At 51.4% G+C, this 27644-nt stretch overlaps 11 protein-coding genes across 11 annotated transcripts; 3 read left to right on the top strand and 8 right to left on the bottom strand.

Annotated features, from left to right (window-relative positions):
- Positions 1–546: 546 nt before the first annotated feature.
- EDD37DRAFT_641705 (uncharacterized protein) lies at positions 547–2273 on the top strand. The gene has a single exon (XM_062817327.1). It carries the CDS (start codon positions 706–708, stop codon positions 2197–2199), a length of 1494 nt encoding a protein of 497 aa, XP_062665927.1. The 5' UTR covers positions 547–705; the 3' UTR covers positions 2200–2273.
- EDD37DRAFT_698057 (UDP-glucose 4-epimerase) lies at positions 2274–3951 on the bottom strand. The gene is made up of 2 exons (XM_062820172.1): positions 3623–3951; positions 2274–3567 (listed from the first exon to the last, which is right to left on the bottom strand). Exons 1-2 carry the CDS (start codon positions 3649–3651, stop codon positions 2475–2477), a joined length of 1122 nt encoding a protein of 373 aa, XP_062665928.1. The 5' UTR covers positions 3652–3951; the 3' UTR covers positions 2274–2474.
- Positions 3952–3959: 8 nt separating this feature from the next.
- EDD37DRAFT_183454 (uncharacterized protein) lies at positions 3960–6403 on the top strand. Its single transcript, XM_062809990.1, has one exon. The coding sequence runs from the start codon at positions 4113–4115 to the stop codon at positions 6237–6239; it is 2127 nt and encodes a 708-aa protein (XP_062665929.1). The 5' UTR covers positions 3960–4112; the 3' UTR covers positions 6240–6403.
- A 165-nt stretch (positions 6404–6568) lies between these two features.
- Positions 6569–8910, bottom strand: EDD37DRAFT_569841 (uncharacterized protein; the record flags this gene model as incomplete). The annotated part of the gene is made up of 3 exons (XM_062814245.1): positions 6569–8583; positions 8634–8758; positions 8813–8910. 3 exons carry the CDS (start codon positions 8908–8910, stop codon positions 6569–6571), a joined length of 2238 nt encoding a protein of 745 aa, XP_062665930.1.
- A 630-nt stretch (positions 8911–9540) lies between these two features.
- Positions 9541–10501, bottom strand: EDD37DRAFT_654153 (uncharacterized protein; the record flags this gene model as incomplete). The annotated part of the gene is made up of 2 exons (XM_062818658.1): positions 9541–10131; positions 10226–10501. The coding sequence occupies 2 exons, from the start codon at positions 10499–10501 to the stop codon at positions 9541–9543; spliced, it is 867 nt and encodes a 288-aa protein (XP_062665931.1).
- Positions 10502–11503: 1002 nt separating this feature from the next.
- EDD37DRAFT_674867 (uncharacterized protein) lies at positions 11504–12554 on the bottom strand (the record flags this gene model as incomplete). The annotated part of the gene is made up of 2 exons (XM_062819524.1): positions 11504–12239; positions 12304–12554. 2 exons carry the CDS (start codon positions 12552–12554, stop codon positions 11909–11911), a joined length of 582 nt encoding a protein of 193 aa, XP_062665932.1. The 3' UTR covers positions 11504–11908.
- Positions 12555–16890: 4336 nt separating this feature from the next.
- On the bottom strand, positions 16891–19677 carry EDD37DRAFT_674869 (topoisomerase II associated protein; the record flags this gene model as incomplete). Its single annotated transcript, XM_062819525.1, has 2 exons — positions 16891–19478; positions 19535–19677. The coding sequence occupies 2 exons, from the start codon at positions 19675–19677 to the stop codon at positions 17207–17209; spliced, it is 2415 nt and encodes an 804-aa protein (XP_062665933.1). The 3' UTR covers positions 16891–17206.
- A 499-nt stretch (positions 19678–20176) lies between these two features.
- Positions 20177–22150, top strand: EDD37DRAFT_183592 (alpha 1,2-mannosyltransferase). The gene is made up of 4 exons (XM_062809991.1): positions 20177–20288; positions 20345–20639; positions 20689–21576; positions 21621–22150. The coding sequence occupies exons 2-4, from the start codon at positions 20589–20591 to the stop codon at positions 21972–21974; spliced, it is 1293 nt and encodes a 430-aa protein (XP_062665934.1). The 5' UTR covers positions 20177–20288; positions 20345–20588; the 3' UTR covers positions 21975–22150.
- A 1047-nt stretch (positions 22151–23197) lies between these two features.
- Positions 23198–23787, bottom strand: EDD37DRAFT_569895 (30S ribosomal protein S12; the record flags this gene model as incomplete). Its single annotated transcript, XM_062814248.1, has 2 exons — positions 23198–23269; positions 23323–23787. The coding sequence occupies 2 exons, from the start codon at positions 23785–23787 to the stop codon at positions 23198–23200; spliced, it is 537 nt and encodes a 178-aa protein (XP_062665935.1).
- A 77-nt stretch (positions 23788–23864) lies between these two features.
- Positions 23865–25364, bottom strand: EDD37DRAFT_641726 (acyl-CoA N-acyltransferase). The gene has a single exon (XM_062817328.1). It carries the CDS (start codon positions 25002–25004, stop codon positions 24345–24347), a length of 660 nt encoding a protein of 219 aa, XP_062665936.1. The 5' UTR covers positions 25005–25364; the 3' UTR covers positions 23865–24344.
- Positions 25365–26105: 741 nt separating this feature from the next.
- Positions 26106–27487, bottom strand: EDD37DRAFT_183660 (uncharacterized protein). The gene is made up of 3 exons (XM_062809994.1): positions 27022–27487; positions 26454–26970; positions 26106–26376 (listed from the first exon to the last, which is right to left on the bottom strand). The coding sequence occupies exons 1-3, from the start codon at positions 27233–27235 to the stop codon at positions 26178–26180; spliced, it is 930 nt and encodes a 309-aa protein (XP_062665937.1). The 5' UTR covers positions 27236–27487; the 3' UTR covers positions 26106–26177.
- Positions 27488–27644: the final 157 nt, after the last annotated feature.

Raw genomic sequence — 27644 nt, forward strand, 5'->3', positions numbered from 1 at the left:
TCTGGGGAATCAGGGTCTCAGCATGAAAGGTCCTGGACATACTCCCCTACGAACAGTACCTGACTGGCTAAAAAAGCTCTGTCCTGGTATTGGCTCCGGCCATGAGAGTGACAGAGAGGCGGGACGTATAACGTGGCTAACCGCCGTAGCCTTGTTGGTCGACATAGGGGCGTGATAAGAGGTGCTCGGAGGCGATCCGACAGTTCTTCTGGGATACCCGAGATAGCTGCGCTGAGGCATTCCCGTTCTTCTCTATCTGGGTTCACAGCAGCAAGCCAGACCAGGCTGTCAAGGCGAATTAGCTGCCAGGATGTTATCGCGGCCCAGGATGTGACTCCTGATACGTCCATCACACAGAAATCAGAAACGCGATTGCATTCTCAAGAACCCAAAAAGAGATGATACTAATACGAGAAAATGCATGGTAGGTCGTATCACACCCGCAGTGCCCCCGGCCCCATTGCATCAGATCGACCGACCGTAGCACGGCGGCGCAAACGGCCACAATTGTGCAAGCAGCGTCTCCTGGGTACATAGGTACATACCATCAATACCAAGGTTCATTTACTCGTAGTTGTTGCTCCCACTGTATCTCCGTCGTCAAGACATACCTGGTCCAGTCATATCGTCTGGTCCAGAAGTGTATGAAATCTCGATGCATCACGACCTAAGATAGCGCCCTACGCGCTTTTCCACCCACACAAAATGATTGATTTCATGGACTACATAGTTCATGCGTTCGGTACCTCGACCGACTGGAACAAAGACAACAGCTACTCGTCCTTGACCGCAATTTCCGACGCTATCGTCTCCTTCGAGACACCCTCCACTCTCGCACTGCATGTCTCGTCCTTGAGTACACCCAATTTCGCAACGAGTTACACCCTCTCAACGTTAGGTCAGATTGATGGCTCGATATCGTACCTCTACTCGACGGTCCCACTTGCGCACATCTCCTCGCAGACGACGAGTATACCGCTGCATCAACTGGTACGAGGGTACAGGGATATCCGGCTGCCGATCGGTGTGCAGGAAAAGAGACAGCCACTAAGCAAAGATGAGAGGAAACCAACACTGCTGCACGCGACGTTGGCTCTGCCCCCTCCGTCCGTCTTGACGGGCTTATACGCCCGGCGCGTCAATCCAGACACGCTCCTCTGTTTGTCGCTGTACAGCAAATCACTCAGCAGTCCAGTCGTGCATGGTCCACCACCTGCATCGGTACTCGCACACGTCCAGCACGATACAGGCCGGTATTCAGTCGAAGGTCTGGGATCCACGGATAATGCATTACTCGGAATTCGGGGTCTATGGAATTTCGGTGTCGCGCCGGAACCATCCTCGCAGGACGAGGATATAGTCGTGGGAGATCTGACGGACTTTCCTACTGGTTTACCACTCCCGCCACAACTCAATGCTATGACCGCTTACCACAACCGCCTCGCATCGAAACCCTCGCTTCTGTCTGCTGGAGCAGAATTCTACTACAGTCCCTTCTCCCATGTTATAGGACTCTCGACGGGGTTGCGCTTCACGACGCTGGCACCGCATATCACACCTTCAGATCCCCCGTCTCGCCTTAGTCCAACATCACCGAACAAACCACTGGCCGGCACATCCGCTTTGTTGCTGTCGAGCGCAGGCCAAAGTCTCCTCACACCCTCTGGCATTTCGCACTCGTCGTTTCCGTATACCATGACATTGACATGTACTCCGCTCACGGGATCCATATCATCAACGTACTCTGTCCGACCGACGCCGAATTTGGCATTGTCATCACGCTTCGATTTCAACTTCTACTCATGGGAGTCGCGGTACGTGGTTGGCGGGGAGTTGTGGCGTCGCGGCAGGACCGCAACCACCACTGACCAGAGTGACAATATCACGTGGGCAAGGACACGGACACAAGACTGGTTCACAAGGGCCGAGCGCGATCTCAAGGAACAACGCGTCCAAAGGGAAGAAGAGAATGTGTTGAAGTTCCGGTTCGATGATGGCTGGAATGTCAAGGCTTTATGGACGGGGAGGGTCAAAAGTCTGCTTGTGAGCGCTGGGGTGAGTGTCTCGCCGATAGTTCGAAATGCTTCAGCCCCAATCTCGCTTGGTTCTGTTGTCGCGAGGTCCAGCGATGGTGATGGGGGTGTAAGCATTAAGAGGTGGACGGGCAGCGTGGGTGTCAGTGTCGCTTATTCTACGTGATACACAATTTGCTTGTCATGCATAGCGAAGGTCATAGACACGGTTTGATTTGAACATGGAGCCAAAAATATACCCCGATGAGCCAATAACATCTATTGGAGAATGTAAAGTCGCCTTTTCGGCCCTATCAAGCCTATTATTCCAGAGTTATCTCAATTCCTCTCTTTGCTGCTGTGTACATTCAAAATAGTCTAATTGTGAAGTAAGAAGAGGATCGAAATTGTTGCAGCTCCCGACAAGAAAAAACACCGCGCCATGTACTATGTGTGGTATTTTCAATTATTCTTCTTCAACGCGTCCAGGAACTTCTGAGGGGGCTTCTGTCTGTATCCCTCGGGGTTGTTCTCTGTCCACTTCCACAGATCTTCGCATGCATCTTCCAGCGTCCGTTGCGTCTTCCAGCCCAAATCTTTGTTTGCTCGCGTGGGGTTACTCGTCAGGTCGAGCACGTCTCCTGCTCTTCGGCCGACGACTTCGTACGGCAGACCGTGCCCAACGGCCTTGCTGAATGCCTTGACCATTTCGAAGACGGTCGAGCCACGGCCCGTACCCAAGTTCCAGGCGCGCACGCCCGGGTTGTGCTGGCGCAAGTAGTCGAGAGCCTTCAAATGGCCTTGGGCCAGGTCGAGGATATGGATGTAGTCGCGGATAGCGGTACCGTCGTGCGAGGCGTAGTCGTCGCCGAAGACGAGCAATTTCTCGCGCTTGCCTGTTGCGACCTGTGCGAGGAGTGGGAGCAGGTTGTATGGCACGCCCGATGGGTCTTCGCCCATGATTCCGCTGGGGTGGCTACCTGCGGGGTTGAAGTAGCGTAGCAGGCCGGCGTTCCATTTGTTCACGGCAGCGGTGTCACCTTTCTTCTGGGCTTTGGCGCGCTCGGCGTTGATGTGGTCTGTGATCATGAGCTCGGAGGTGAATTTGGTGTTGCCGTAGGGGTTGGTAGGGCCCAGTGGGCATTCTTCGGGGATGGGGATCATGCCTGGGACTCGGGTTGCGTCACCGTAGACGGTCGCGGAGGATGAGTAGACGATGTTGGTGACATTGTGGCGGGCCGCGGAGGAGAGAAGGGAGAGTGTTCCGTAGACGTTGACTCGATAGTAGTCGAGGGGGATCTCGCCAGACTCGCCCACGGCTTTCAGCGCGGCGAAGTGGATGACACTGTCGATGTCCGGGTGTTTGGAGAATACCTCGTCGAGGGCCTTTTCGTCTGTGATATCGACATTGTAGTACTCAGGCTTCTTTCCGCAGATCAATTCTATGCGGTTGAGGACTTCGGGGGACGAATTGCGCAGGTTGTCGACAATGACGACCTTGTAGTCTGCTTCGACGAGGGCGAGGGTGGTGAAGGAGCCAATGTAGCCTGTACCACTGTATGGGTTGTCAATCTGACGTGCGATCGCTTATGTTTAAGGGCCTGACTTACCCCGTAATTAGACACGATCCGACAGGCATGGTTGATGTTGGTATCCGAGACAGGGACCTTTTGTTTGCTTCTGGTGGGTCAGTGCGCAGATGACGATGCGACGGACCGTGTACAGCACGATGGAATGTTTGCTGCTGTAGGTTGTGCAATGAGGAATTTGCTGCCACGAAGGGAAAAGAGGGATGAAACACCGCAGTTGCAAAGAAGCGGTATTGAGAGGAGAGCAGGACAGCTTGCGGAACACGCCCAAAGGGGTCCAGAATCACCAGATTTCCATTCAATTGACCTCCGACAGTGTGGCATTTAACACTCCACCCAATGTCCGGACCTGCAGCTAGGAATTTCTCCAACTATTTTAGCGGCCGCCGGCTAGATGCACGTTCGTGCCCCGCCTGTCAAACCAGAAAAAAAGTCGTCGGAGGACTGCGGTCTGCCAGAAGGCTGACTTACTCACCAGACGAGAAGACATTGACGACACCACTACCCTAGCATGGCGGAACGATCATCGAAAAAGCAGAAGACTGGCGTGCGTTCCCAGAAGCCTCAAGCAGAAGAACGTATTGCAGATCCTCGATTTGTCAACATTCAATCCGATCCACGATATCGTCTACCTGGGAAGAAAAATAAAGTCAAGGTAGACAAGCGCTTCAGCCGAGCCCTGGAAGATGAAGACTTCACCAGAAGAGCCAAGGTAGACCGATACGGTCGGCCGCTGGCATCTGACGCCGAGAGGAACAGATTGAAACGCAAATACGAGTTCGAAGACGATGAAGACAAGACCGACGAACCTGACGCCGACGATGAAGTACAACAAGAGTTGAACAAATTCGAAAAGCCCTTCGACCCCCTTCGAGACACCAGAGATGACGAGTCTTCGTCCGAAGAGACCACAAGCGATGAAGAGTCGGAAGAAGAAGAGGCGGATCTGGAAGAAGAAGTCGGAATTGGACCAGCCGAGCAAGCGGACGTGCCTACAGGCGAAGTCACCTCTCGCATCGCCATTGTAAATCTGGATTGGGACAACATAAAGGCGGCAGATCTGATGGCTGTATTCAAAAGTTTTCTTCCTTCGACAGGGTCATTGCTCAACGTGGCCATTTACCCTAGCGAATTTGGCAAAGAAAGGCTCGAACGCGAAGAACTGGAAGGACCACCAAAGGAGATTTTCGCCAACGAAGCAAGAGCAGAAGTGGACGAAGATCCCGAGGAAGATGATGAAGAGGATATCAAAAAGTCCATACTTCAGCCAGACGATGGCGCAGATTTCGACTCCGCCGCACTGCGCAAGTATCAACTCGAACGCTTACGCTATTACTACTGCATTTTGACGTTCTCGTCTGCGGATGTGGCAAAGCATATCTACGACGCCGTTGATGGCACCGAGTATCTTCGTACGGCCAATTTCTTTGACCTGCGCTTCGTGCCTGACGACACAGATTTCTCTAGCGACACACCCAAGGAAGAGTGTGAAAGGATTCCAGACGACTACAAACCGAACAACTTTGTCACCGACGCTCTGCAGCACAGCAAAGTGAAATTGACCTGGGATGCCGAGGACGGTAGCCGAAAAGAAGCAGTCGCACGAGCATTCAAGGGTGGCAGAAAAGAAATTGACGAGAATGACGTGAAAGCGTATCTCGGCTCGGACACCTCAGATGACGAGGATGAAGGTGATGAGAACGAGAAGGGGCCAGCATCGAAGAAAGAAGAAGAACGCCAGCGCATGCGGTCCTTACTTGGTCTAGCACCCGAACCTGCAAAGAAGTCGAAGAAGGAAAAAGCACCTGTAGGAGATATGCAAGTAACATTCACGTCCGGATTGGCAGCAGAGAAGGACGGCAAGAAGAGGCGGTCCGTGTTCGAAAACTCGCCCGAGCCAGACGAGACGACTGTAGAGAAATACATCCGCAAAGAGCGGGAGCGCAAGCTGAAGCGCAAAGAGAGGAAGGTGGTCGACGAAGATCAAGACGAGCAGGAGCCAGAACCCAACGACACAGCAGACAAAGATGGAGATGACCTGGGCTTTAACGACCCGTTCTTCGTTGGTGGTGATGGTGATGACAGCGACGATGCAGTCGAACCATCCGCCAAAGCTGAGCGCGCCGCAAGCAACAAGATGCGCAAGGAAGAGCGCCTGAAGAAGAAAGCAGAACGCCAAGCCGAGGAGGAAATCGAGCGCAAGCAGCGTGCGGGACTGGAACTGCTTATGGCCGATGACGACGACGCTAACGGCGTCCGACACTTTGATATGAAAGAGATTGAAAAGGCGGAGAAACAGGCGCGAAAGAAGGGAAAGAAGGGCAAGCACGATAAGAAGAAAGCCACGACTGGTGCGGGAGAAGTGGACGACGATTTCAAGGTCGATACGGCAGACCCCAGATTCGCAAGGTTATTCGAGAGCCACGAGTATGCTATTGATCCAACGAATCCGAGGTTCAAGGGAACGAAAGCGATGAAGACTTTGCTTGATGAAGGGAGACGCAGGAAGCATGGCTCCAATGAAGAGGATGTGCCGAATACGGTGGGCAAAGATAAGGAGAAGACTGCGAGACCAGCCAAGGGTGACGGCGATGTCAAGAGTCTGGTGGAGAAGATCAAGAGGCAGACTAAAAAGTAGACTCAAAACCAGCAGGATCACACAGGACATATCTTGTATGGTTGTGCAAATGAAGTACGAGCAAAGAATACAGTGTCCTGTGCCATCTAGATTTGGACTTCAATACTGGACATGCCTGACACTGATTATCGTAATCCATCAATTGGGCAAAGCGCGGCGCTCTCAAGCCATCAAAGCCCGATGCTCATCGCACGTTCTGTGATTCTGCGCGCGAACTTGTCACCCGTCAGCGCTCTCAGCCCACGTCCATATCCATCGGTTGGTGGCATGGAAACTAAGATCGGCCCTATCAAATCCCGTATGTTATGCACATCCGTTCATTGACCACGCTATCTGAAAGGGGGCATAGGACCATTCCCGGCACCTCCCCTCAACCCCACTCCTCTGCCACCGACTTCACCGTACATTTCCATGAATCCACGGTTCGCACCCTGCGGACCTGGTTCGCCTTGGTATCTAGCAGGATGGTTGGCCATGGCACCCGGAAAGCCAGGTGGAGGACCGGCGTTCATAAAGCCTGGGGGAGGATACATGCCTGGGGGAAGGTTCGGCATTCCTGGCGCCGATGACGATTCTCCGGTGTATTTGCGTTGCTGCTGTGCTCGCTGTTGTGGCGGGGGTGGTGGAACGTTCTGTTGGCTCGGGATTTGTTGTGGTTGACCAAACGGTGCTCCCGCCATGCCACGAGGAACGGCCGGCAATCCGGGCGGAAGTGATGTTTGGCGTTGGGGCGGTTGCTGGGGTTGCGGTGGCTGTGCGGGCCAACCTTGACCAGGTCGAGGAACCTGGTCTAGTCCTGGGGGTCGCTGAAGACCAGGAGGACCTTGTGGTTGCATTGGTCTCTGTGGAGCTTGGCCACGCAGCAAAGCGATCAAAGGGTCTTCCTGTCCAGACTGTGTACCCTCGGTCGGGCGTCGTTGATTATGTTCGCGTGGTGCCGCTTCTTTCGGGTAGATGGATACAGGAGAGTCGTCGAACATCGACCGGCTATTCTCACGTCGTTGACCGGGCATTGGACCTTGGCCCTGAATTGGAGATATCATCTGATTTCTTCCTGCGGCGCGAGCATTTGGATCTCCTGGCATACCATACATGCCCAATCCAGATTGCTGATGAGGGTTGGGTGGCTCAGGCTTCGGTGCAAGGCTGGCTTGCCGTAGCAGGTTCAACAGGACCTCATCCTTGTTGATGCTGGGCTGCTGACGTGTATGTGCGGGTGGCGGAGCCGCGGAGCCAGAATCTACAAATCTGTCCTGACTCATAGGAGTCGGTTCTTGCTGTTGAGGTAGATTTTGGCCAGTCAAAATAGATATCAAGCTCTGAGATGATGGCCGTCCTTGCATTTCTGGCCTCGGCTCAGACCCTCTGGCGTACAGTGGTGTTCGCGGCTTCGCAGTATCCTGTGATTGAGGGGTAGGGTTGTTGCTACGAGTCTGCAACATTTCCAGAATGCGGGCGAAGCCAGCTTGATCTGCATCTGCCGAGGGGCCTGGCAGCTGAGCTGATGAAGGTCTTTCTGACGTTGGCATTGGTGGAGGTGCTTCGACTTGCTTGTTCTGTTCTGTCGCAGGACTGAAGAGCGAGGCAAATCGAGTCTTTCCATGCATCTTAACGGTGGCAGCCTTCTGCTCCTGTCCCTTGGACTCGAATCGGGCGAAGAATTTGTCCATCGAGTCATCTGGTTCCGGGGAGGCGATCTTTGTGGCCGAGATCCCCTGTACAGCTTCCGTGGGTGCGGACTGCTCGACCCTATCTGTCGGCGTGGCTGTGCCAGCCTTCATCTTTTCTTTCCATCGTTGAAAGTCCTCTTGAGTACGGACCTGGAATGGCTCCTCGGGCTCCGCAGCATCCATCCATTCAGGCTCAGCTTCGACTCTCCCAGATCGATCCCAATCCCTGTCTCGACGATCGCGGCGCCAATCTTGTGGTCGCTCGCCGTCTCTTCCGACTTCCTCCACAGCCTCTGGGTTTTCTTTTTTGAACCATGGTTGTGATAGTTTTCCCCGATCCCGTCGAAGACCCGCTCGCGAGTAGTCCTCCTCGTCCTCTAGTGCTTGATCGTTCTTGTCTCTTCCGGCCCACTTGGGTCGGCGCTCGAGATCGCGACGATGTGCAGACTCGATATCTTCCCCCTCTTGCCGATTGCTTTGTCTCCCATTGGTCTGTGTGTTCCGTCGCTCATGGTGTCTTGATTCCGGCAAGTCGCCATTTCTCGACTTTTCGTGGAAGGATGTCCTGTCTCTTGTGTTTGACTCCTCCAAGCCTTCTGGGCCTTTGCCAGCAGCGCGCGCGTTAGAAGAAGCAAAGGAGCGACGAGGTGGGCCTAGGACGATTCTGTCTGGATCTAAAACAGTGGTCAGTATGCATTGAGATATGGTAGATGGTAATGCCTACCAGTAGTTGTTCGACGCTGAGTGTCTAATAATGCAGGTCGTTTTTGGAAAGCCTCGATTTGTACAGCTGGCTCATCCGGTTTTCCTCGGGTTGTTGTTGGTCTCCTGGCAGTGGTATCTTGTGCTCTGTCCGGCGTCAGTTATGGTATCTCAGCTGAACACTGCCCGACTGATTCGTACCCCATCCATTCTTCGATAGGTGGCAGATTCGAAGGTCTGCATATCAAAGGCGATGCTCGCAGTTTCAACAGATCGTCGACAGAATATACTCCTGACATGGTTGGTTGACACAGTTTGGTAGTGAGAACAGCATGAGTTTAGGCCGCAGGGTAACAAGGAAGTGAAAATGACGTGGCTGAACAACAAGGACAAAAGCCACGAAGACGCGCTTTGTTCCGAGACTGCGACAGTCGAGTTCGACGGAATCAAAGCAGGTGTGTGCGAACGTGCTGTTCTTGCAGTTTGGAAATGTGACTGATTGACTGGTGTTTCGTTTCGCTCGGGTAGAGGGCAATCCACGAGAGTTTGGCGTCGTCGGTGATTGAGAGATAGTCAGGGATACAGAGAATGTATATCAATTTGCAATACTACTCGGTAGGTTTCGTCTTCGCGGTTCGTCGCTTGAGTGAATATCTTGGGTGACACGAGAGGTTTGAAGGGTGGAATTCGTGACGTCGGGGCAGCTGCAGAAAGCGACAAGTACCAAAATACACAGGCGCTCCAGTCAAGGTCTAGCACGGTCTAGTTAAAGGGCTTGTCTAGACAGTGGGGTGCTCATCAATGCCACTGTTCAAATCCATTAGTGGCTAGCGTGCCAAGTCTCATTCCAGCTCTAAAAACACCACATCAACTCTCTCTGACCTCGTCGTCGATGACCTCCAGTCCGCCTCTACCGCCATCGTGATGCCCTAGCTTGCTTGACTCGCTGGCGCCCATTGTTTCCAAGCCTGTGGCATTTGGTCGATTGGGCCGTCGCGCTCCGGAAACCATTCGGCAGTGCTAGGCTTGGTGAGATCGATGGACTGCACAGCGACAGTCTTGCTGTGTTCGACATATCTCCAGAACACATCTGGATCCCAAAGCTTGTCAATGTCGATCTTGACATATCGGCGACCCTCGATGACAGCCTCGTCTCGACCAGCAGCCGCCAGGTCCTCCATTTGCTCAATGGCTTCAATATCCCGAATACGAACTTCCATTTTCAGTTCCATTTCACTTCCCCGAATCACGTTGCGGTCGAACCAACGATAGTATGCTTTGTTGTTGGTGTTTGGCTTTACAACCACCCATTTCGTTCGCCGCATTGCTGGAGTTCTGAAAGATGCCTCTTGGAGGATGAACAATGGCTCGTATTGTGAGTCCTGTGCAGGGACGTATTCCAGCTTCTCATCAAATCGATTCTCAATGGTGGTTGCAGGGAGTTTTTTGTGAATCGCTCTGAGCATGGAGCCCATGGTATGGCCTTTCCGCGCAGGGACATGAAACGGTTGGGTAGCAAACTACAAGTCGTCAGAAAGCGGGATTGGCACAAACAGGGACACATCAAAAGACTCGTGCTTCGACGACACAGTATCTTGGAGGGGAATCACTTACGTGGTTGTAGAAGATGACGCGGACTAGAATTATGCGGTCGCGACCAACGTTCTGAGCGTCGTCTCCAGAGTCTTCGTACAGTTCAGTGTTCGGCTCCGGTATCTCTGTTGCGAATTCCGGGTCAACAATGATATCGACAGACTCCGTGTCCGAAAGGCCAGCGTCAAGCATCTCAGAATCCTCGCCATCGAGATCCGAAGGGCGCGTTCTGATTGGTAGCTCTTGGACGGTATCGTGCTCGCTGCGCGTAGGCTCGTCGACGATCATGTTATCCATGGTGATCGAGCTCGAGCGTTCAGAGACTGCCGGGATTGCGCCTGAGAATATGGTGAGCGAAGATTTGGATGTGAGGAACAATCTGAAAAATAAAAAGAGAGGCAGAAGAGGACGGAGCAGCGCAGAAGACTTCGTGTTTGCACCCTTCACCGCAGAGTTATTCATTCACTTTCATCCCGCCAAGCTATCAGTGACTGACCAGCAGGAGAAATTGGTGGTTTATCTTTTTCGACCTAGGAATGGTGCTCAAATATCACTCGAGAGGTGAGATGGCTGAGCCGTCTATCAGTACCACTTACTGGTCTTGTTAGTGGTTATGAACGCCTTGCTGGCGAGGGGCTGGACAACTCTGTTGTTCCTCATGACTACTAACAAAACTGGTAACGGTATCTGTGCCTCTTCCAAACTGCAGATATACTGGAAGATCCCTTGTTCAACCGCCCATACCTGATTTCAAAACATGTCTCGCAGGAGATTTATCTCCCCTCATTCTTGATTGCAATCTCTGGACAAGGCCTCTGAAAGTTATCTGCACTTTGGCACTTTCTTGTTTGGGGTCTGATGTTCAATTCCCGGCTCTCAGCAATTCTTTTCTTTTTGGCACGGTCAGGAACTTCGATACTGTGTGAGTTGTCACTACGCGGCTCATCTATCACGTGTTGGATTGGTCTTCACGCACACTTGCCCAACTTCAATATCAAGTGCATACACGTGCAGTTTCGAGTGCGGTCTTCTCTGCTTGGCTGGGTCAACCAAGTAAAGTGGACGAACTACCACCACTCGTGGGCCAGTTCGTCTCCAAGCCATCAATATGCAATTTTCGTCGTCAACCGCAAGGTCACCTTGCAGTCTTGCCCACCCCCTCCAAATGTTTACACTAACTACGAGTAAAGGACGAGGTCGCTAGCCTTGGATGGTCTTGAAGAGGCCATCTAATTCGATCCAGCACTGTACGGCATCTCACAAGTTAACCCTCATGGGCACGGACAACCACGGCAATTGAACTGGCTTCTGATCAACGAATCTATGGCAAGTGGACTTCAAGCCTTTCGCGGCATATTGTGCTAGGCCGAAAATTGTTGAAACAGCAAGCTTTGATCGCTGTAATCAAGTCTATCCACATCTACTGCTGGAGCGATGCATCCCACCCTGCCCACAACTACGACGCAGGACTGGCATTGAGGAATCCTGCAGCTTTGCAGCTGGAAAGTATCTCTGTCTCTTCTTTCGTTGACTTCTTGGCCTCATACAATCATACTGGACATCGCCAAGTACTGGCCAACATGAAATCTCCGCGACTCCTGTCCCAAACCAACTGTTCCTCGCCACATCCATCCGCTCCCGGTCGAGGGTCAACCCGCCATATTTTCTGAATGTTCGGGTTTCTTGTGAGCGCCGGCATCTCAATCAGAGCCCAGTTTTGTCAGATCTCCAAGGGACATTTGGTGTGAAAATGATAGCATCAGGAGCCCGTGCCGCCGAGGCTGCACTTTCGAAGAAGCACCACCAAAAAGTCGCGTAAGGCGTATCCCAACCGGGATAATCGTCTTCGTTGTGCTCGGCGATCTCGTTCGCATGGTCAGCGATGAAGGTTTCCTGATATTTTCTCCATGCCGGGTTGACACCATCATAGATGTAGTACGATCCAAGTCCCTTGGCTTCGAACCACGCTTTGATCCAAGCAAAAAGTTGATCAAAGTTGTAATCTGGATTACCACCATCAAAGTTTGTGTAAAACCTGTTGCAGTACGGTAAATCAGCTGGAGGTCGTCAAACATCTAATCGGCTGATGGCATTCTTACCAGGCAATGTTGTCAGGTGTTGCTCCTCCTCCATCACTAACGTCTTGGAATCGGGTGATGAGCTGCTCGAAGGTCGGAAGAAGGAAGTCGCAGTTCCACGAACTTGAGGCGGCATCGAAAACACATTGGCGACGCTTCAAGTCGCTGCTGGTTGTGGTGACGTTGAAAGAAGAAGCCAGGCACAAAGGGGTCAAGGTACACCAGATGAGTATCATGAGCGGCATGGCTCGATGGTTCAAGGTCGGCCTCATGTTTGTTGGTGATGTTCCTCGTCTTGTTCAGCTGACCACAGGGATAGAGTGATTACCCTTTGCTACGAGAGCAAGCATTGTTGTTGTTCGCCGCAAGATAAAGAAGCTCGTTGTGGTTGAAGCCACTTGGACAAAGTCGAGTCCTGGTGGCAAGACAGTTTATACGCTTTACGGAAGTCGAATTCTTATACTTATATGAATGGCATTCATCATCTTGATGCGGATTGGCATGTGCGAGCCAGCTCAGATATGGTAGTGAAGATGCATGTGCACGACACACCTAAGCGGTAAGTGAGGCTTTCCCATGAGGCCGTTGACGGTCTATAGCGTCAAGATCTCGCACTTTGCTCTCATTGTCTCGTCAATGGCCTTTCATCTGCAAGAACTCCGTGTCACTCTCATCACTGAACAGTCATTCACTTTTTGCGTCACTGCCTAGTGCGACTTCAACTTGGCCTTTGTCCAGATCATTATCAGGTCACAATGCTAACATTCTAACCTTTCTGCCTCTCCAGTATCCTCGAAGACTCTGAGCTTTCTAACCCTTGTGCTTGTGGAGTGCTGCAACGACACAATCGAAATGGCACCGTCGCTGGCGAAGACGATGTTCATACTCTTCACCCTCAATCTTGTTCTTCTCACTCACGCCGGCTGGTTTGATCGCGCGATCAATCGTAAAGATGTCACGAACTGGGAAGACTGGAGCATGACCACCCATCTCAGTTCAACCACGACAACCTCGGTTACCGTCCCAACAGCCTTATCATCATGCACCACCAGCACCACCAGCGGCAAGGCAGGATCCGCAACAGTGAACACTCGGCCCTCTTCCACCTCGACTGCCACTGTCGCTGCTTCAACGGGGTCAATATTGACTTCATCCTCTGTTCAATCCAGTGCTCACTCCGCTACCAGCTCGAAACAGACCATCCCGACGGAGAGCTCATCAGCCCCTTCTATGGCGCCTGTCTCAACTTCGACAACATCAGAAGGCTTCTCTGTCAATATCTCTTCAACCTCAAGGTCAAGCACATCCAGCTCTGCGGCAGGAGGCTCATCTCCTGCTACGAGTCGTGGATCAGCAGTGTCGACTGGCACCACAGTGGGCTCAACAGTAGGTTCAACAGGAACCGGATTTGTATCAACGTCTTCCGTTAGCATTTTTGTCATCAGCTCTGCGACATCAGGCGCTTCCACGAGCAACTCTAGAGGAACATCATCACAGAGCTCCAGCAACGGGGGCTCGGCCGGTGGCTCCTTTGGTGCTTCGTCAGACAGCGTATCACCTGCGATCAGCAGTTCAACCTCTCAGAGCCATTGTGGTCACACTTCTACCACTTCAAACAGTCAGGCTGGCCAATCCCAAGTCTCTGGTACAACTTCTCCGCAAGGTGTGACAACATCAATGAAATCAAGTACACACTCATCAATCCAACCACCTGGTTCGGGCTCTCCGGTCGGTAATACGACTCAACCTGGTCAAGCTTCACTGTCTTTGAATACTACCCATTCTCAAGGCTCACATTCGGGACAGACCTCAGAGCAGACTGGAACCAGCCTGGCATCCCCTGCTCTATCGCAGTCTAGCAACACCACGACCGATGCAAGCACGGCCATCTCTCAATCGTCTGCTTCTGACTTTATCTCGTCCTTCAGCAGCACGATCGAGAGCGGTTCATCGACTTTCGTCACTGTCATTCGCACAACTGTTGTTATTCAGCTTTCTTCCTCAGGTCAGGGTGCAGGTACAGCCTCGTCTGCCATTTCAGCATCATCTAAGAGCACGACATTCGGAAGTGCAACCTCTGGCTCATCCTCGTCAAACTCGTCCTCCAACGGGGCTCCTGGAGTTGGTGGTCCCACCATTCAATCACTGGCATCTGCTGCATCAATGGCGTCTACTTCCGGCGGCGTGGTGACCATTTCTCCTCCAGCAGCCACGTTTACGAGTTGCGACTTTGGCGTTAGCCCCGTTTGCGCTTCGGGCTCAAACTCCGCTGCAGCCGCAAGTGGCAAATACTGTGTCTGCCCATACTGTTACATTGGAAGCTATCTATGCGACCTCGCAACACCAACAGGGACAATCTGTCCGGATGGATGGGCGTGTGGCATCACAATCCCTACTGGGAGCACCACAGCGAGTCTGAGCATTCCTAGCGGCATTGTTTGGGGAAGTACCACACCCATCACCTGGAACCAAACCTTGGACACAATCACCAGAACTGATGGACAGATCAGCACCACCACCGTGGAATGGACCGCATCTTTGTCAACCAGCACGGTCTCACGCGATCACGGCGTTATTGTTGTCGTTCCCTTCTGGGTCTGGCATTGTGTAGGTGGTCTTTGCGGTGGCTCAACCTCCGACAACGACTGGCTTTCCCTGGTCAAATGCCTTTTCCATATCTCCTGCCACGTTCCCGACAATGGCGGATGGGATTTCCCGCCAGTTCCGATACCTCCACCTATTGGACCAGCCTCATTGACCCTTCCGACGACGAAAACTCCAGATGCGACATCGACAAATTCACAATCCCAAACCAGTACTTCTGTAACCTCTACTTCGGAGCCATCAACTTCGTCGACTGGAACCATAACATCGTCGGCTTCAACCAGCTCATGCTCTACGTCGGCGGTTTCATTCTGTGGTGTGACATGCTCGAGCACAACCAGTGGCTCCTTCACGACATTTGATTCGTGCTCGACATACTGTACAACCACGACCGCCTGCTTTGACGTGAATGTCACGACAAGTGAGGCGGGCAGCGCCTGCTCGACCAACAACTGGTACAACGATCCTGCCATTATGAGTTCCGTGATGACATGGATTACGCAGTTTCCCTTGGTTCTTGGTACGGGCTCAGACTTCCCTGCGCCAACAAATATCACCAATGTATCGATCAACGCGACGAGTACAAGCAACTCCGGCACATCGACTACGAATTCGACTAGTGCAAGCTCGTCGTCTAGTAGCATGTCTCCATCGTCCTTGTCCACGTCGGAGACTTCCACTAGCAGCATCTCTAGGGTCCTTGCATCCTCGACTGCCTCAGTCTCCACTAGTAGCAGCCTGGCACCATCACCGACAAGTACCGTGGTCAGCAAGACAACTTCTACGGTGCAGACGTCCTCACCACCACCATCAAGCGCACAGGCCTCATCGAGTGCTCGTATGGGCACAGAGACGTTTGTCCATACTATTCTCACAACCAGAACCACAGATTACAGCATCATTGATGTCTCCTTCTGTAATGGGTACTCCGAGGGCGGAACCGAAGGCTGCCTTGGACCCTGGCAACTGCAGACGGTCATAACCACACAACCTCCAGCATCCGAGAAGACCGCATACTGCGCGTCATGGACAGCTCCGTTCTCAACGACTAGTCCAGCAGAGGCAAGTGTGCTCAACTGTGCGACTCCGGTCTCGGGCTCAGCGACCAAGAAGCTCCCAACTGCTTGGCCATCAGACTCTCCCTTCAGTCCCTTCGGCGACATGAGTTTCGAGATCAACGAGTTCTGCGAAACTATCACCAAGGACCAGATCTTCCTCAATGACGGTGAACCAAATGGTCAATCCTCGCCAGCTGAATGCGCGCTGTACTCAGTTCCCTTCCAGAATCAGGTCACATTGAACGAATACCCCATCGTCATCGCCTTGACTTTCGATTACAATGGCTGCTCTTCGCCCACTGACCAATACAGAAACGGCATCAATATGTCTGCGTATGGTTCGAAGGATTGCATAAACGGGTTCACCAAGAATCTGGTGCAGAAATGTAAGTGCTTTCTCCGGCTGCGAGCAAGAGCGACGAGTACTAACAACGAATCTAGGCAAATTCAGCGACAATCAAGTGAAGAAGTGGAATTTGGAACAGTGGAAACTAAACACCATTGGTGGAATGTACTGGCAGGACTGCATGCGTTGGACACTGATGGCTGTGAACTGGTCTGCGGCACCTCCTGATATTCTGCCCAATCATTCAGGCTTGGTCCCAGTGTCTTCTCAGCCAACTATTTCGCTCATTTCCAACATCTCAACTAAGCTGTGATGCCAAACGCAAACCAACGGTGGTTCTTGGGAAGTGTCTTCAACACAGATTGGGGTTAGTGTCGCACTTCAGAGGCGAGAAAGCCAAAGGATAGATAGGCTCTCGTCATGCTGCGAAGAAAATGACTAAAAGCAAATCAGTTTATGAGCCTCTCGTCTCTTGTAAATGTGTCGAGCTCCTTTCCCACTGCCTAATTTTCGTCTTGTGCCTACCACTTCGGGGGCTCTGAGTCATCATGAGATACAAGCCTAACATATAGCATCCGCCCTCGATGCGTGTGCTGCTTCTGAATTGTGTCGTTGAGGCCGTCAAGCGAGTTGGTCTGTAATGACGAGGCTGAGAGGAAAAGGGTTAACCTCGAACTCCACTTCACCAATAGAAAATACGCAGGCGTGAAAGCATATAATACTCTTGGGCTTCAGAGTTCAGACGGTTCAAATAACATATCGATTGCAAAGATGTGAGGATGTCAAATCATCCAACTCGCTTGCGAAACACTATTCTCGCAGCCTATCACGAACTTATCGACATAGGTCGCAATTTGCATTTATAGTTGCAAGTCTCTGCCACTGTGATGGCGCATAGCCCATTCACATCCACGCATCATCCCAGCATTTCCACGTCAAGACCGATTGCTCTCATAAACAAGTTCACGTTGCCCAGTCGAACGCTAGACATCTCGGCAGGCAAAGTCTTGCTCTGCGTGACTGTTTCCATGACCCGATCCTTGACACCGATAACGAGTCTCTGTTGCTGATCTGGACTGGCACCAACACCAACAGCGGCCAAGAACTGCCACACATATATATCATCTCCAGTGTTGACTGGTCCTGGAAAGATGGAGCCCAAGATAGGCTCCAGAATATCAAAGAGACGGTGGTACAGTGTCGTCCATTGTTGCCACTCTTGATCGCTAACACCGCCAGACTCTTTGACCAGTTCAGCGCGAGTCAGGAGCATTGTCAACATGCCCAGTCCAATCTTTGTGTGAGCAACGTGTACAACATTGGTATGATCAATCATAAGTCCAAGCAGTCCGATGACGATATTGACTGGAGCTTCGCTCACATATCCCATCAAGCAGGGCAGGACGGCTTGCAAGAACAATTCAATCTCTTCTCGCACACGCAATGCTGGTTGTGATTCTCCGGGGGCAAGCTGAGCATCCTTGATTACATCGAGTTGATCAAGGTGAACGATGATCATGGTCAGAATGGTCACTCGCTGTTCTTGGTCGATCTGGTGGAATACTCTGGGAATTGCTTTCTTGCCCTTGGAGAAGGACAAGAATGCAATGAAGGGATGTGTCACTGACGATCCAGGTGTGATTGGTTCGAGGATTTTCAATTCCTGCCATAGGTTGGAGATGAGTTCCTGTGTCTTCTGCCGCCATTCAAGGTGAGTCTGGATGGAATCAGCATCACCCTCCGTCGGCGGCGGAGGCATTTGTCGTTCGTTGTCCTCCAAACGCATCAAGGTGGTGTAGACCATTTCAATGTTCTTCAGAATGGTCTTGCGATCGCTCCCGCCTTCTTTCTTGCCGGTCGATGGTCGAACATCATGGTTTTCTTGTCTCTTGATGTTCAGCAGGGGTTTGGGTGTCTTGGCATTGCTAAACGAGATCTTCCCCAGACTTCCCTCGATGATCAACTGCTTGTTCTTGGGCTTCAGCTTAGCCGCCTCAACTGCACGCTGCACCTGTTGCTGCATTCTCTGCATATGATTGTCGCCGTTGATTTGTTGTCTCCTACCACCAACACGGTTCCCAGTCTGAAACAGATATGTCTGAGCGAAATGACCCAATGGTTGAGTGGGATGCTGTCTTGGAGCACCTCGGATTTGACTGTAGACTTGGTAGTAAAAGTCTTCAGTGAGAGCTGCTTCAGGGTGAGGATCCGCCGAGTTGCCGGTTGCTGCTACGAGTTGCTGAAGCTGGATGCGGGTGATGAAATTCTTGTCTTGTGGAGTCATCAAGCCATTTCCTTTCGATAGCAGGAATATCTTGTGGTTTCTTTTGGCCCTCTTCGCGTCTTCTTCCAAGTAAGCGCGTCTCTGCTCTTCGGAGAGCTCCATCAGTTGTTGAGGGTGAGTGATGACAGGCACAGAGCCAGACTGTTGGGCTCGGTCGATACTTGGCTGTGGAGAGTGTCGAGCCCGATTGGGATTCTGCAGGATTTGAAGTGGAGGTTGTGCGCCTGATTGTTGTTGTGGTTGCTGTTGTTGTTGAGATGGCAAGCGATTGTGACGGCGAGGACTCGCAGCAGGGGGAGGCGCTTGTTGGTGACTCGGTCCAGTTGGCGGCTGCATTTGTGGGAATGGCTGCTGGGGTGGCTGCATATGCTGTGGCGGAAATGGGTATGGTTGAGGGAATTGAGATGGTTGATGCTGCTGTTGCCGTTGAAATTGTTGTGACTGTGCGAGCAACGCAGCTTCGACTTCTTCTAGGCTCAATATTCTCGGGGGTTCAGCGGGCGCTGGCGCTTGTTCGGGCACTTGATGCCTGGCAGCTGTACTGATGCGCGACTCTCCACCGTGAGGAGGACCTTGTGCCCTGGAACTCCATGCTCCTGATTTTGCCTGAATGTCTGGAATATAACCCGGATCCTGGTACTTCTCATAACCTGTTTTCTTTGGCTTCGGGGCCTGGCTCGGAGCAAATTGCGTTGTCGCGGGCTGTTGCAAGCTATACCGGACTTGTTCCTCCTCGAGGGCATTGGAGACTTGAGCTGTTGTCCCGAAGAAATCAAAGTCTCTTCCTACAGCGCCTCGATCGGTTCCGCCCTCGGCGCCTCCACCAAAGGTGTCGTCGTTGAAATCGTCTCCGGTCTCATGAAGCCTGTCACCGAGCCCATCATAGGTGTCTTCGAAGTCAAGGCTATAAGATAAGATGTTAGTTGTATGTCTTCAGTTTTTGTCTTGCATTCGGCCTACATTTCCTCCTCATTGCCTTGAAAGGCTTGTAATTTACGAGCTTTCGCAACTTCACTGAAAGGGTTGCTGTGCTCAAAGATGCCTCTGCTTTGTGGGGCCGGCTTATCCCTTGGTAGGGAAGTGTCGAAGCCGAAGAACGACATTGCTTGGTCTTATGTGTGCGGTAATGAATGCCTCTGTACTTTGTAGAATGATCGCTCAAGGTCGTTGTATTCTGTTTACCCCACTCCGTCTGTTTTTCTCAAAAGAGGTGCAGGTGCGCATGTTCCGGGTGCTGGAGGAGGATTTGGGTCGATTGCGCAGAAGTGAGCCAAACGCTAGGACATGGCAGGGACCGATCTGAGGAAAGGCGCAGATGGAGATGGAGATGTTGTAGACCAGAGGAAATGTTGTGTGATGTGCTAGTGGAGGAATGGTGACCTAATCCCGATACATTTGACAGATTGGGATGTGAGGACAGAACTGCGCAATCGACGACAAAATCACGTGACCTGTCAGTCCGTCGCTTGCATGCGGCCTGACATCGGCGCCCGTGAACGATTGCGGCGCGCCCAGTCATCCACCACTGCAGGGCTACTTCAGTTAAAGCCGGCCCGTGCAGGCTTCCAAGTCTTCAGGGGCCTCTCAAAAAAAAAAGGTTTCTCGACACGTAAGGCTTGCGCGTCCGTCCCCTATAATTTATTATGGTATCATGATCCTCATCATCTGGACAACATAACTAAAACTACATTCCTCCTCAAACACGAAACACTTGGTACTTTCTCCCTCGGTTCCTAATGTCGTTGGTCATCCGTCTCACTTCCTGAGGAGCTTGCAAGGGGTCTTCTCTTTGTGCTGCAAACAATCTATTGTCCCCGGGAATCTGCAAGCCTCATGCCATCCAGCTGAACAGCCCGTACCACTCGTTTGCGGTCATCAGCAAACTTCCTTCTTCCTCCTATCAAACGATTGCCTGGAGCATTCTAACGACCGCCCGACACGCCTCATTGCAACTGATCAAGACTTTGATTCTCGACACCATTAACGCAGGATATAAATATCCACAACTTCGAAGATGGCGGCGGGCTCAGGGAGGATCCTCCGCTACATATTATTCGCTGTTTTTGTGAGTCGATCCAAAAGGGGGACTCTATGAAAAAGCTGATTAAATAAAGGGCACTGCTATCATTTACTTCATTTCGACTTCCTCGATACCCTCCTACGCGCAACAACAGATACCTTCAACCGGGAAATTCACCTGGGACCGAACAAGTACACAAACCAGTGATGGAAAGCCTAATTCCGCACACGACGCACTTGGTAGTGAGGCCTCCTCGAGTCCTGCCTCAGGGGTACCGGCCGCCTCGAATTCTCAGTCTGCTGCGCCCTTGAACGGTATCACCACCACAGAGTCCGCACTTCTCTCCCCACCAGCTCCTGGCGAACGTGTCAACGCCACGTTTGTCACGTTGGCAAGAAACTCGGACCTTTGGGAAATCGCACGATCCATCCGACAGGTCGAGGACAGGTTCAACAGGAATTACAACTATGACTGGGTCTTTTTGAACGACAAGCCTTTTGACGAGACATTCAAGAAGGTCACGAGTGCTCTAGCATCTGGAAAGACGCATTATGGAGAGATACCTACCGAGCAATGGTCATTCCCGTCGTGGATTGATCAAAAGAAAGCCGAAGCGGTTCGCGAAGACATGCGTCGAAGGAAGATCATCTACGGCGATTCCATCAGTTATCGTCATATGTGCCGGTTTGAATCTGGCTTTTTCTTCCGTCACCCCTTGATGTTGCAGTTTGAGTACTACTGGCGAGTCGAGCCGAGCGTCGAACTCTTCTGCGATATTCATCAGGATCCATTCCGGGTCATGAAGGACAACAACAAAAAGTACAGTTTCGTCCTCAGCTTGTACGAATATGTCGAGACCATTCCGACCTTGTGGGACAGTACGAAAAAGTTCATGAAAGCTCACCCCGAACATCTTGCACCAGACAATTCATTAGCATTTCTCAGTGATGACGGCGGTGAGACGTACAACAAATGCCACTTTGTAAGTTACTCACGTGGTAGTTTTACTCATTCTAACAATGGCAGTGGTCCAACTTTGAAGTCGGCAACCTCGATTGGCTTCGATCTAAGGCTTACATTGACTTCTTCGAGAGTCTCGACAAAGACGGCGGCTTCTTCTACGAACGATGGGGTGATGCTCCGGTGCATTCTATCGCTGCTAGTCTTCTCCTCAACAAGAGCGAGATCCACTTCTTCAACGAAATCGCATACTATCACATCCCTTTTACGCATTGCCCAACAGGCGATGATGTCCGACTTAAGTTGCGTTGTCACTGCAATCCTGCCGACAACTTTGACTGGAAGGGATATTCCTGCACATCTCGATACTTCGATCTGAATCAATTGGCCAAACCTGAAGGATGGATGGACCAAGTATGACTATCCGTCGCGAAGAAGTTGGCTGGTACGCATTCAGATGCGGGTGCACCGGCTGCCAAGTCGGGCCTTGATCCAGGATGGGCAACATTCTGGCAATATGCATGCATCTCCTTTGCGGTCTCCTTGGCCATCCTTATGACGCTCCTCAGAATCCCTCGGGCCAGACGCAAGCTCTTTCATTATGCCGAACAGTTAGCCGAGTGGCATGAAAAAGGTACAGAAGGCAATGACCCGCAATGAGATACGCGCTGGAGATGCTACGCGAAAAAGTCCGCCAGACAAGTTACATTCTCGCTCAGGGGCCGATTCCAAGTCAACATCACGCAGCTGAGCGTGAGGATGCTGGGCAGAACTACTTAACCGCCCCAGTAATGAAATTCCGCTTTCTTGTACAATACAGCACAGCTAGCTTTTTGAAGCGTGAAATAGGCACACGTGATCCGGATATTGAGCGTTCAATTGGCATGGACATTATCGGAGACTTATGAGCAGGGATACTCTGCTGGAAAAGGCATTGCAAGAAGTGGCATGGCAGGAAAACCAGTTTAGAGTCAATGAGCTTCGCTGGGCCCAAACTCGAGAAAAATGGCGGCGCACATGAATTCAGATCTGTATGAACGAGCAAAGCAGACAGTTTTGACATTGTAAATTGCTCTGCATGACCAAGATCAAATTTGAGCCTCCTGACTTTCGTTCCAGCGCTGCGTCTCTGAATTCTTCGATACGTCCAGCACCATAACCCGATCCCGATGCAACCTCTCTTTCACGTACATAATAATATACAGTCAGTATGTCCGGCATCCAGAAAACGAATAGTAAATGGCCCTCGAGTGTGACTGTATGATTTGCAGCAGTGCAAATCCAGCCGGTCCGAAATGCTCGACTAGTTGCTCCTGCGTGAATCTGGTGAGGGACAAGCTATGAACCTTCCAAGGTAGCTGCTCCCAGGCCATAGATCCTCACAACTCGACCAAAATGACAATGTACGCCCTCACAAACTGTATGAACGCGATACCGGACACGAGTATAGACAATTCGTTCTGGTGGCCTGCGCGGCACGAGAGGGGCACCCATCTGGCCAGTTTCGAGCCTGACTCGTCTCGACGTGTCTCCAGTTGACTAGTCGCAGCCACAACTCTTGCAACGCAGAGCATCTAAATGATGCCTCTAGCTCTCCGAGAACACCTTATGTAGGTCAGATGTTCTGCTCTCATAACCACCTCCTAAACCCGAGCAGTCTTAGGCTTCTTCGTGCCGTACTTCGACCGACTCGTCGCTCGACTAGGTACACCACCCTGTGATCCATCGTTAGTCCCGAAACACAAGCACTACCAGCACAAATACTCACCAAATCAAAAGCTCCTCTAACAAGATGATACCGCACACCGGGACAATCCTGACTTCTACCGCCTCTGACCAACACTACACTGTGCTGCTGCACATTGTGCCCCTCGCCGGGGATATACGCGGATATGACCTTGCCGTTTGACAGTCGTACTTTGGCCGTCTTGCGCTGTCCGGAGTTCGGTTTCTTAGGTTTTGTGACGCCCACTTTGAGACACACGCCTTTCATTTCAGGTCGTTGTTGAGCCGCGAGAGCCGGGGAGACTGCGTGACGGGCTTTCTTGGGTCGTCGACGGTTCGTGCGAACTTGGTTGAGAGTCGCGCTACGCGTGGGAGTTGTGCTAAAGAGTCGTGATGATGGGGCACTGGCTTTGTGGAGGATGGGGGAGGATGAGAGTGGTTTGGAGAGGGCGTGGCGTGTGATGGCGCGGAAAGCATGGAGAGCGAAGATCGATGGGATCGGCGGCATCTTGAAACTGGGTCGTGAGATCGGAGAGGATGTACAAGGACGTGGTGTATGAAATGGCGATTGATGTGAGCTGTTGGATTGAGCTTTGAGGTTCGAAATTTGGGAAGTTGAACGAGACCACGTGATCGCAATATTTGTGAGCCAATCGCGGCCGAGAGACCTCAGCCTCGCCGATGGATGCCACTATTTCGGGACATCACGACTGCTCAGGCATGTGAGAACTTCTTCAACTATTTGTCTGAGTCTGGTCGCTACGTCGGTGATGTATGTCAGATGCAGGCCACAACAGTCTGTATCACTAAGATGCAGCTCCTCAAAAAGACGAAAACCTTTCCTACAAGGTCTTTCTGGTGGATGTAGGTAAGGGAGACCAGTTGACCTCCATGTCCTCGAGACCCTTGTACGATCTTGCGAAGACATCCCGTCGAACAACGTGCTTTCCATGCCATAACTCTCGGTGTCCCGTCTCCAACGCCTGTTTTTGACGCCTCGCCAGAGTTCATCAGGTCTATCATTCGTTAATATCCCCTACTCTTTTCTTCCCTATCCATACTCCGCTACTCCCGCTTGCCTGCCAACCTCGTCTTCCTCAAATCCTTCCAAAACCAAACCTCATCCACCAAACTCCCGTCCCGAGGTGAATACCCATACTCCTCCACAACCCCAAACCTCGTATACCCAAGCTTTGGATAAACACCCTCGGCCTCCGTCCCAACAATCGTATCAAGCATTAGATTCCACCGTCCATTCTGCAGCGCCACATCCTCCAACTTGGTCATCAATGCTCTCGCAACGCCTCTCCGTCTATGCAGTGGGGAGACAAGCAGTTTCTCGACCGTCGCGCGGAACGGACCGGTCTGGCTGAATGGCGTAGCGAGCATGACTACGCCGGATACTTCGAGGCCACGCTCGAGTATAGGCCAGTCTATACTCTCACCATGCCACGGGGCTTGCAAATGACCGGTGCGCTCAGAGACTTCGCTCACTGAGACTATTATGTGTCGTCTTCCAAGTTCGATCTCCTTGACTTGCTCTTCCCACCACTCGTACAGCGTGTCGTAATTCAGTGGAGGCAGAAATGTGGCGAGTGTGCCGTCGTACAGTATACAGCTGGCGTGGAGGTGGACCATGCCTGATGTTATGGTTGTCAACTGTGTTGTAGAAGTTGTTATGGTATGAATGCCTGGTGTCAGGCCGGAAGATGCCGGTTTAGACATCAATATGATGCTTGGATCGACCGAGAAATGTTCAACACCTGGTGGAGCAAGACTCTCATAAACCACTCCTTTCTAGATGCGGAACCTTGTTGGACCAGTAACACTGAGTTGCGGTAGCTTATTTGGAAGAACAAAAGCTGGGAAGGTTTGAATAGAACAGAACGTAAAAAGAACATATATACTCTCATGTAACGAGCTCGGTTAGAGCACAAGGAGGACAAGCAATTCTCGTCAATACATAAAGAGAATGACTCACTTTTCGAACGCAGAAAGAACAAAAAGCATGGCACGGCAATTCAGCCTTGTGATAGTGGTCTTAGCATACTGTCGCAAGGCGTTGACGCTATACCCCATGGCGCAATGTACACCGAGCAGTAATATTTTTTGAGGTGTCTCGTGGTGGGGAAGATGCAGCTCACGTTAACGTTGATTATTGGGAATAGGTGTTCAATTCAAAATTTCACCGGTAATAGCATGTCTTGACAGCGAGACAGGCGTGATTCACTACGGTAAAGCATACGGCGGAGTACGTCTCCGCTAATACTAATCGGACTAAGTATACCTATTAGGGTGCCCGTCACCCCTAAAGTGGTTTTTTATTAGGCGTACCTATTAGGGTGCCCGGTTACCCCTAAAGTGGTTTTTTATTAGGCGTACCTATTAGGGTGCCCGTCACCCTTAAAGTGGTTTTTTATTAAGCGTACCTATTGGGGTACCCGTTACGCCTAACGAGATACCTAAAAGAATTCTATGCGGGTATACTCGTCGCGCCTAACGCGGCGCCTAGATAATATATCACACGTAATATCTAGATACAGTAGGTTAGCCGAGAATGTGACCTGTAAGTAATGGTATGTGAATGTAATGCAAGATGATTTTTTTGAATTGAACACCTATTCCCAATAATCCACGTTAAGATGCAGCTCACATATTGCGGACCTCGGAAGTGGATCAATTATAGCATCAAGGATCCAGGCAGCTGCAGGCAGCAATGGCTTTTATCGTGCTAGCATAGGTAGATATGGATAGTTAGAGTGGCATTGTAGCATGTCACTTGAAGACGGAGGCATAAAATTGAGCGTTGTTTACTCTCGCTCCTTTGAAACTCTTTCGAAAGACCTAACTCTCCTCTCCTGACTCGCTGTGTCCTCAGAATATCGACCAGGCACAAGATCAGCCTTGCATCTCAATGCCTCCTGTCCCATGGATAACTTCACCGGTAAAGTAAGACCCCAGAGGCGACGCCAGGAAGACATACGCTGTGGCAACCTCAATCGGCATACCGGGCCTCTGTAGTGGCGCCTCCTCCACACCCAACGAATCCATCGCATCATCTGGGTTGTTCTTCGTCGCAGGCTGGAGAGGTGTCCAACTACATGTACACATTAGCCACAATTCCCACAAACATATACATGCCTGTTGAACCAGTAGAAAGGAAGTTGTACTCACATGATTCCCGGCGCGACAGCATTCACCCGGATTCCCTTGGGTGCCAACTGCTGTGCCAAACTCCTCGTGAAAGTCGAGATAGCACCCTTTGTCGAACTGTAATCCACCAACTTCGGGTTTCCCATGTACGCTGCAACACTGCACGAATTGACAATGACACTTCCACGCTTCATGTGCGGTAGCGCAAACTTGGTCATGGCGAACATACTCAAGATATTAGTCCGGTAAGTCTTCTCGACGACTTTCAGATCAATCTCCGCAAAGTCCTCGCATATCTCCTGCATCGCAGCATTGTTGACAAGAACCGACAGTTTACCGAATTTCTGCATGTGCGACTCGATCGCCTTTTTGCAGTTGTTCTCGTCGGTGATGTCCAGGCTGAGCAGTTGCACTTGGCGGCCAGAATTTTTGATTGCCTTTGCTGTCCATTGCGCGTCCTCTTCTTCCTCGGGGAGATACACTATTGTCACGTCGGCGCCTTCGCGAGCCATGAGGACAGCGACGGATCGGCCAATGCCTTGGAGAATCAACACGTGTAACCTCAATTAGATAAGGGCGTAAAACGTACCCGAGTCACCACCAGTGATGAGGACGGCCTTGTCCTTGAGCAGGCTGCGACCTTCATAGTCCTTTAGATATGGAGACTTGCCTTCATCGTCCCAGAATTCGAGCTGAGTCCAGTTGGCGCCTGGCTCGAGTTTGGCATCGAGTCCCTTGGTTCCTTCTTGATTTTGAGCTTTGAGTGAGGTGGACGGATATGCTGTAGGAGGAGCTTCGGGCATTTTGACGATGTGAGAAGGGATCAATGTTTGAGGAGTTCGATTTCAAGAGGTCGAATTTGTAGATGGGAAGAAGTGAACAATTCAGCAGCCATAGAGCCTGGTTATCATCTTTTTGTGTTGTTGATGCTGAGGTCCGATATGACATCAAGACGGATGATGGAAGTTGAATGCGTCATTGGAGACTCGACCAGCAGCGCATATGAAATCCGTCGACCTACCACTAGCCCATACCATGCTTGAAGGACGGCCAATATCAGGTGCCTACCGTGCTTGGAAAATCCATTTGCCCTGAAGCCTGCTCAGCTTCTGCAGATGATACCAAGGCGTCCCTGATCAGTCATGATAGATCCAGGACTCCGTTAAGATAGAGAAGAAAGGTAACAAATTGTGGGGGAAATTGATCTTTATT

Source organism: Exophiala viscosa (genome assembly GCF_022695815.1).
Source record: "Exophiala viscosa unplaced genomic scaffold EDD37scaffold_14, whole genome shotgun sequence".
In the NCBI taxonomy this organism is placed as follows: Eukaryota; Fungi; Ascomycota; class Eurotiomycetes; order Chaetothyriales; family Herpotrichiellaceae; genus Exophiala; species Exophiala viscosa.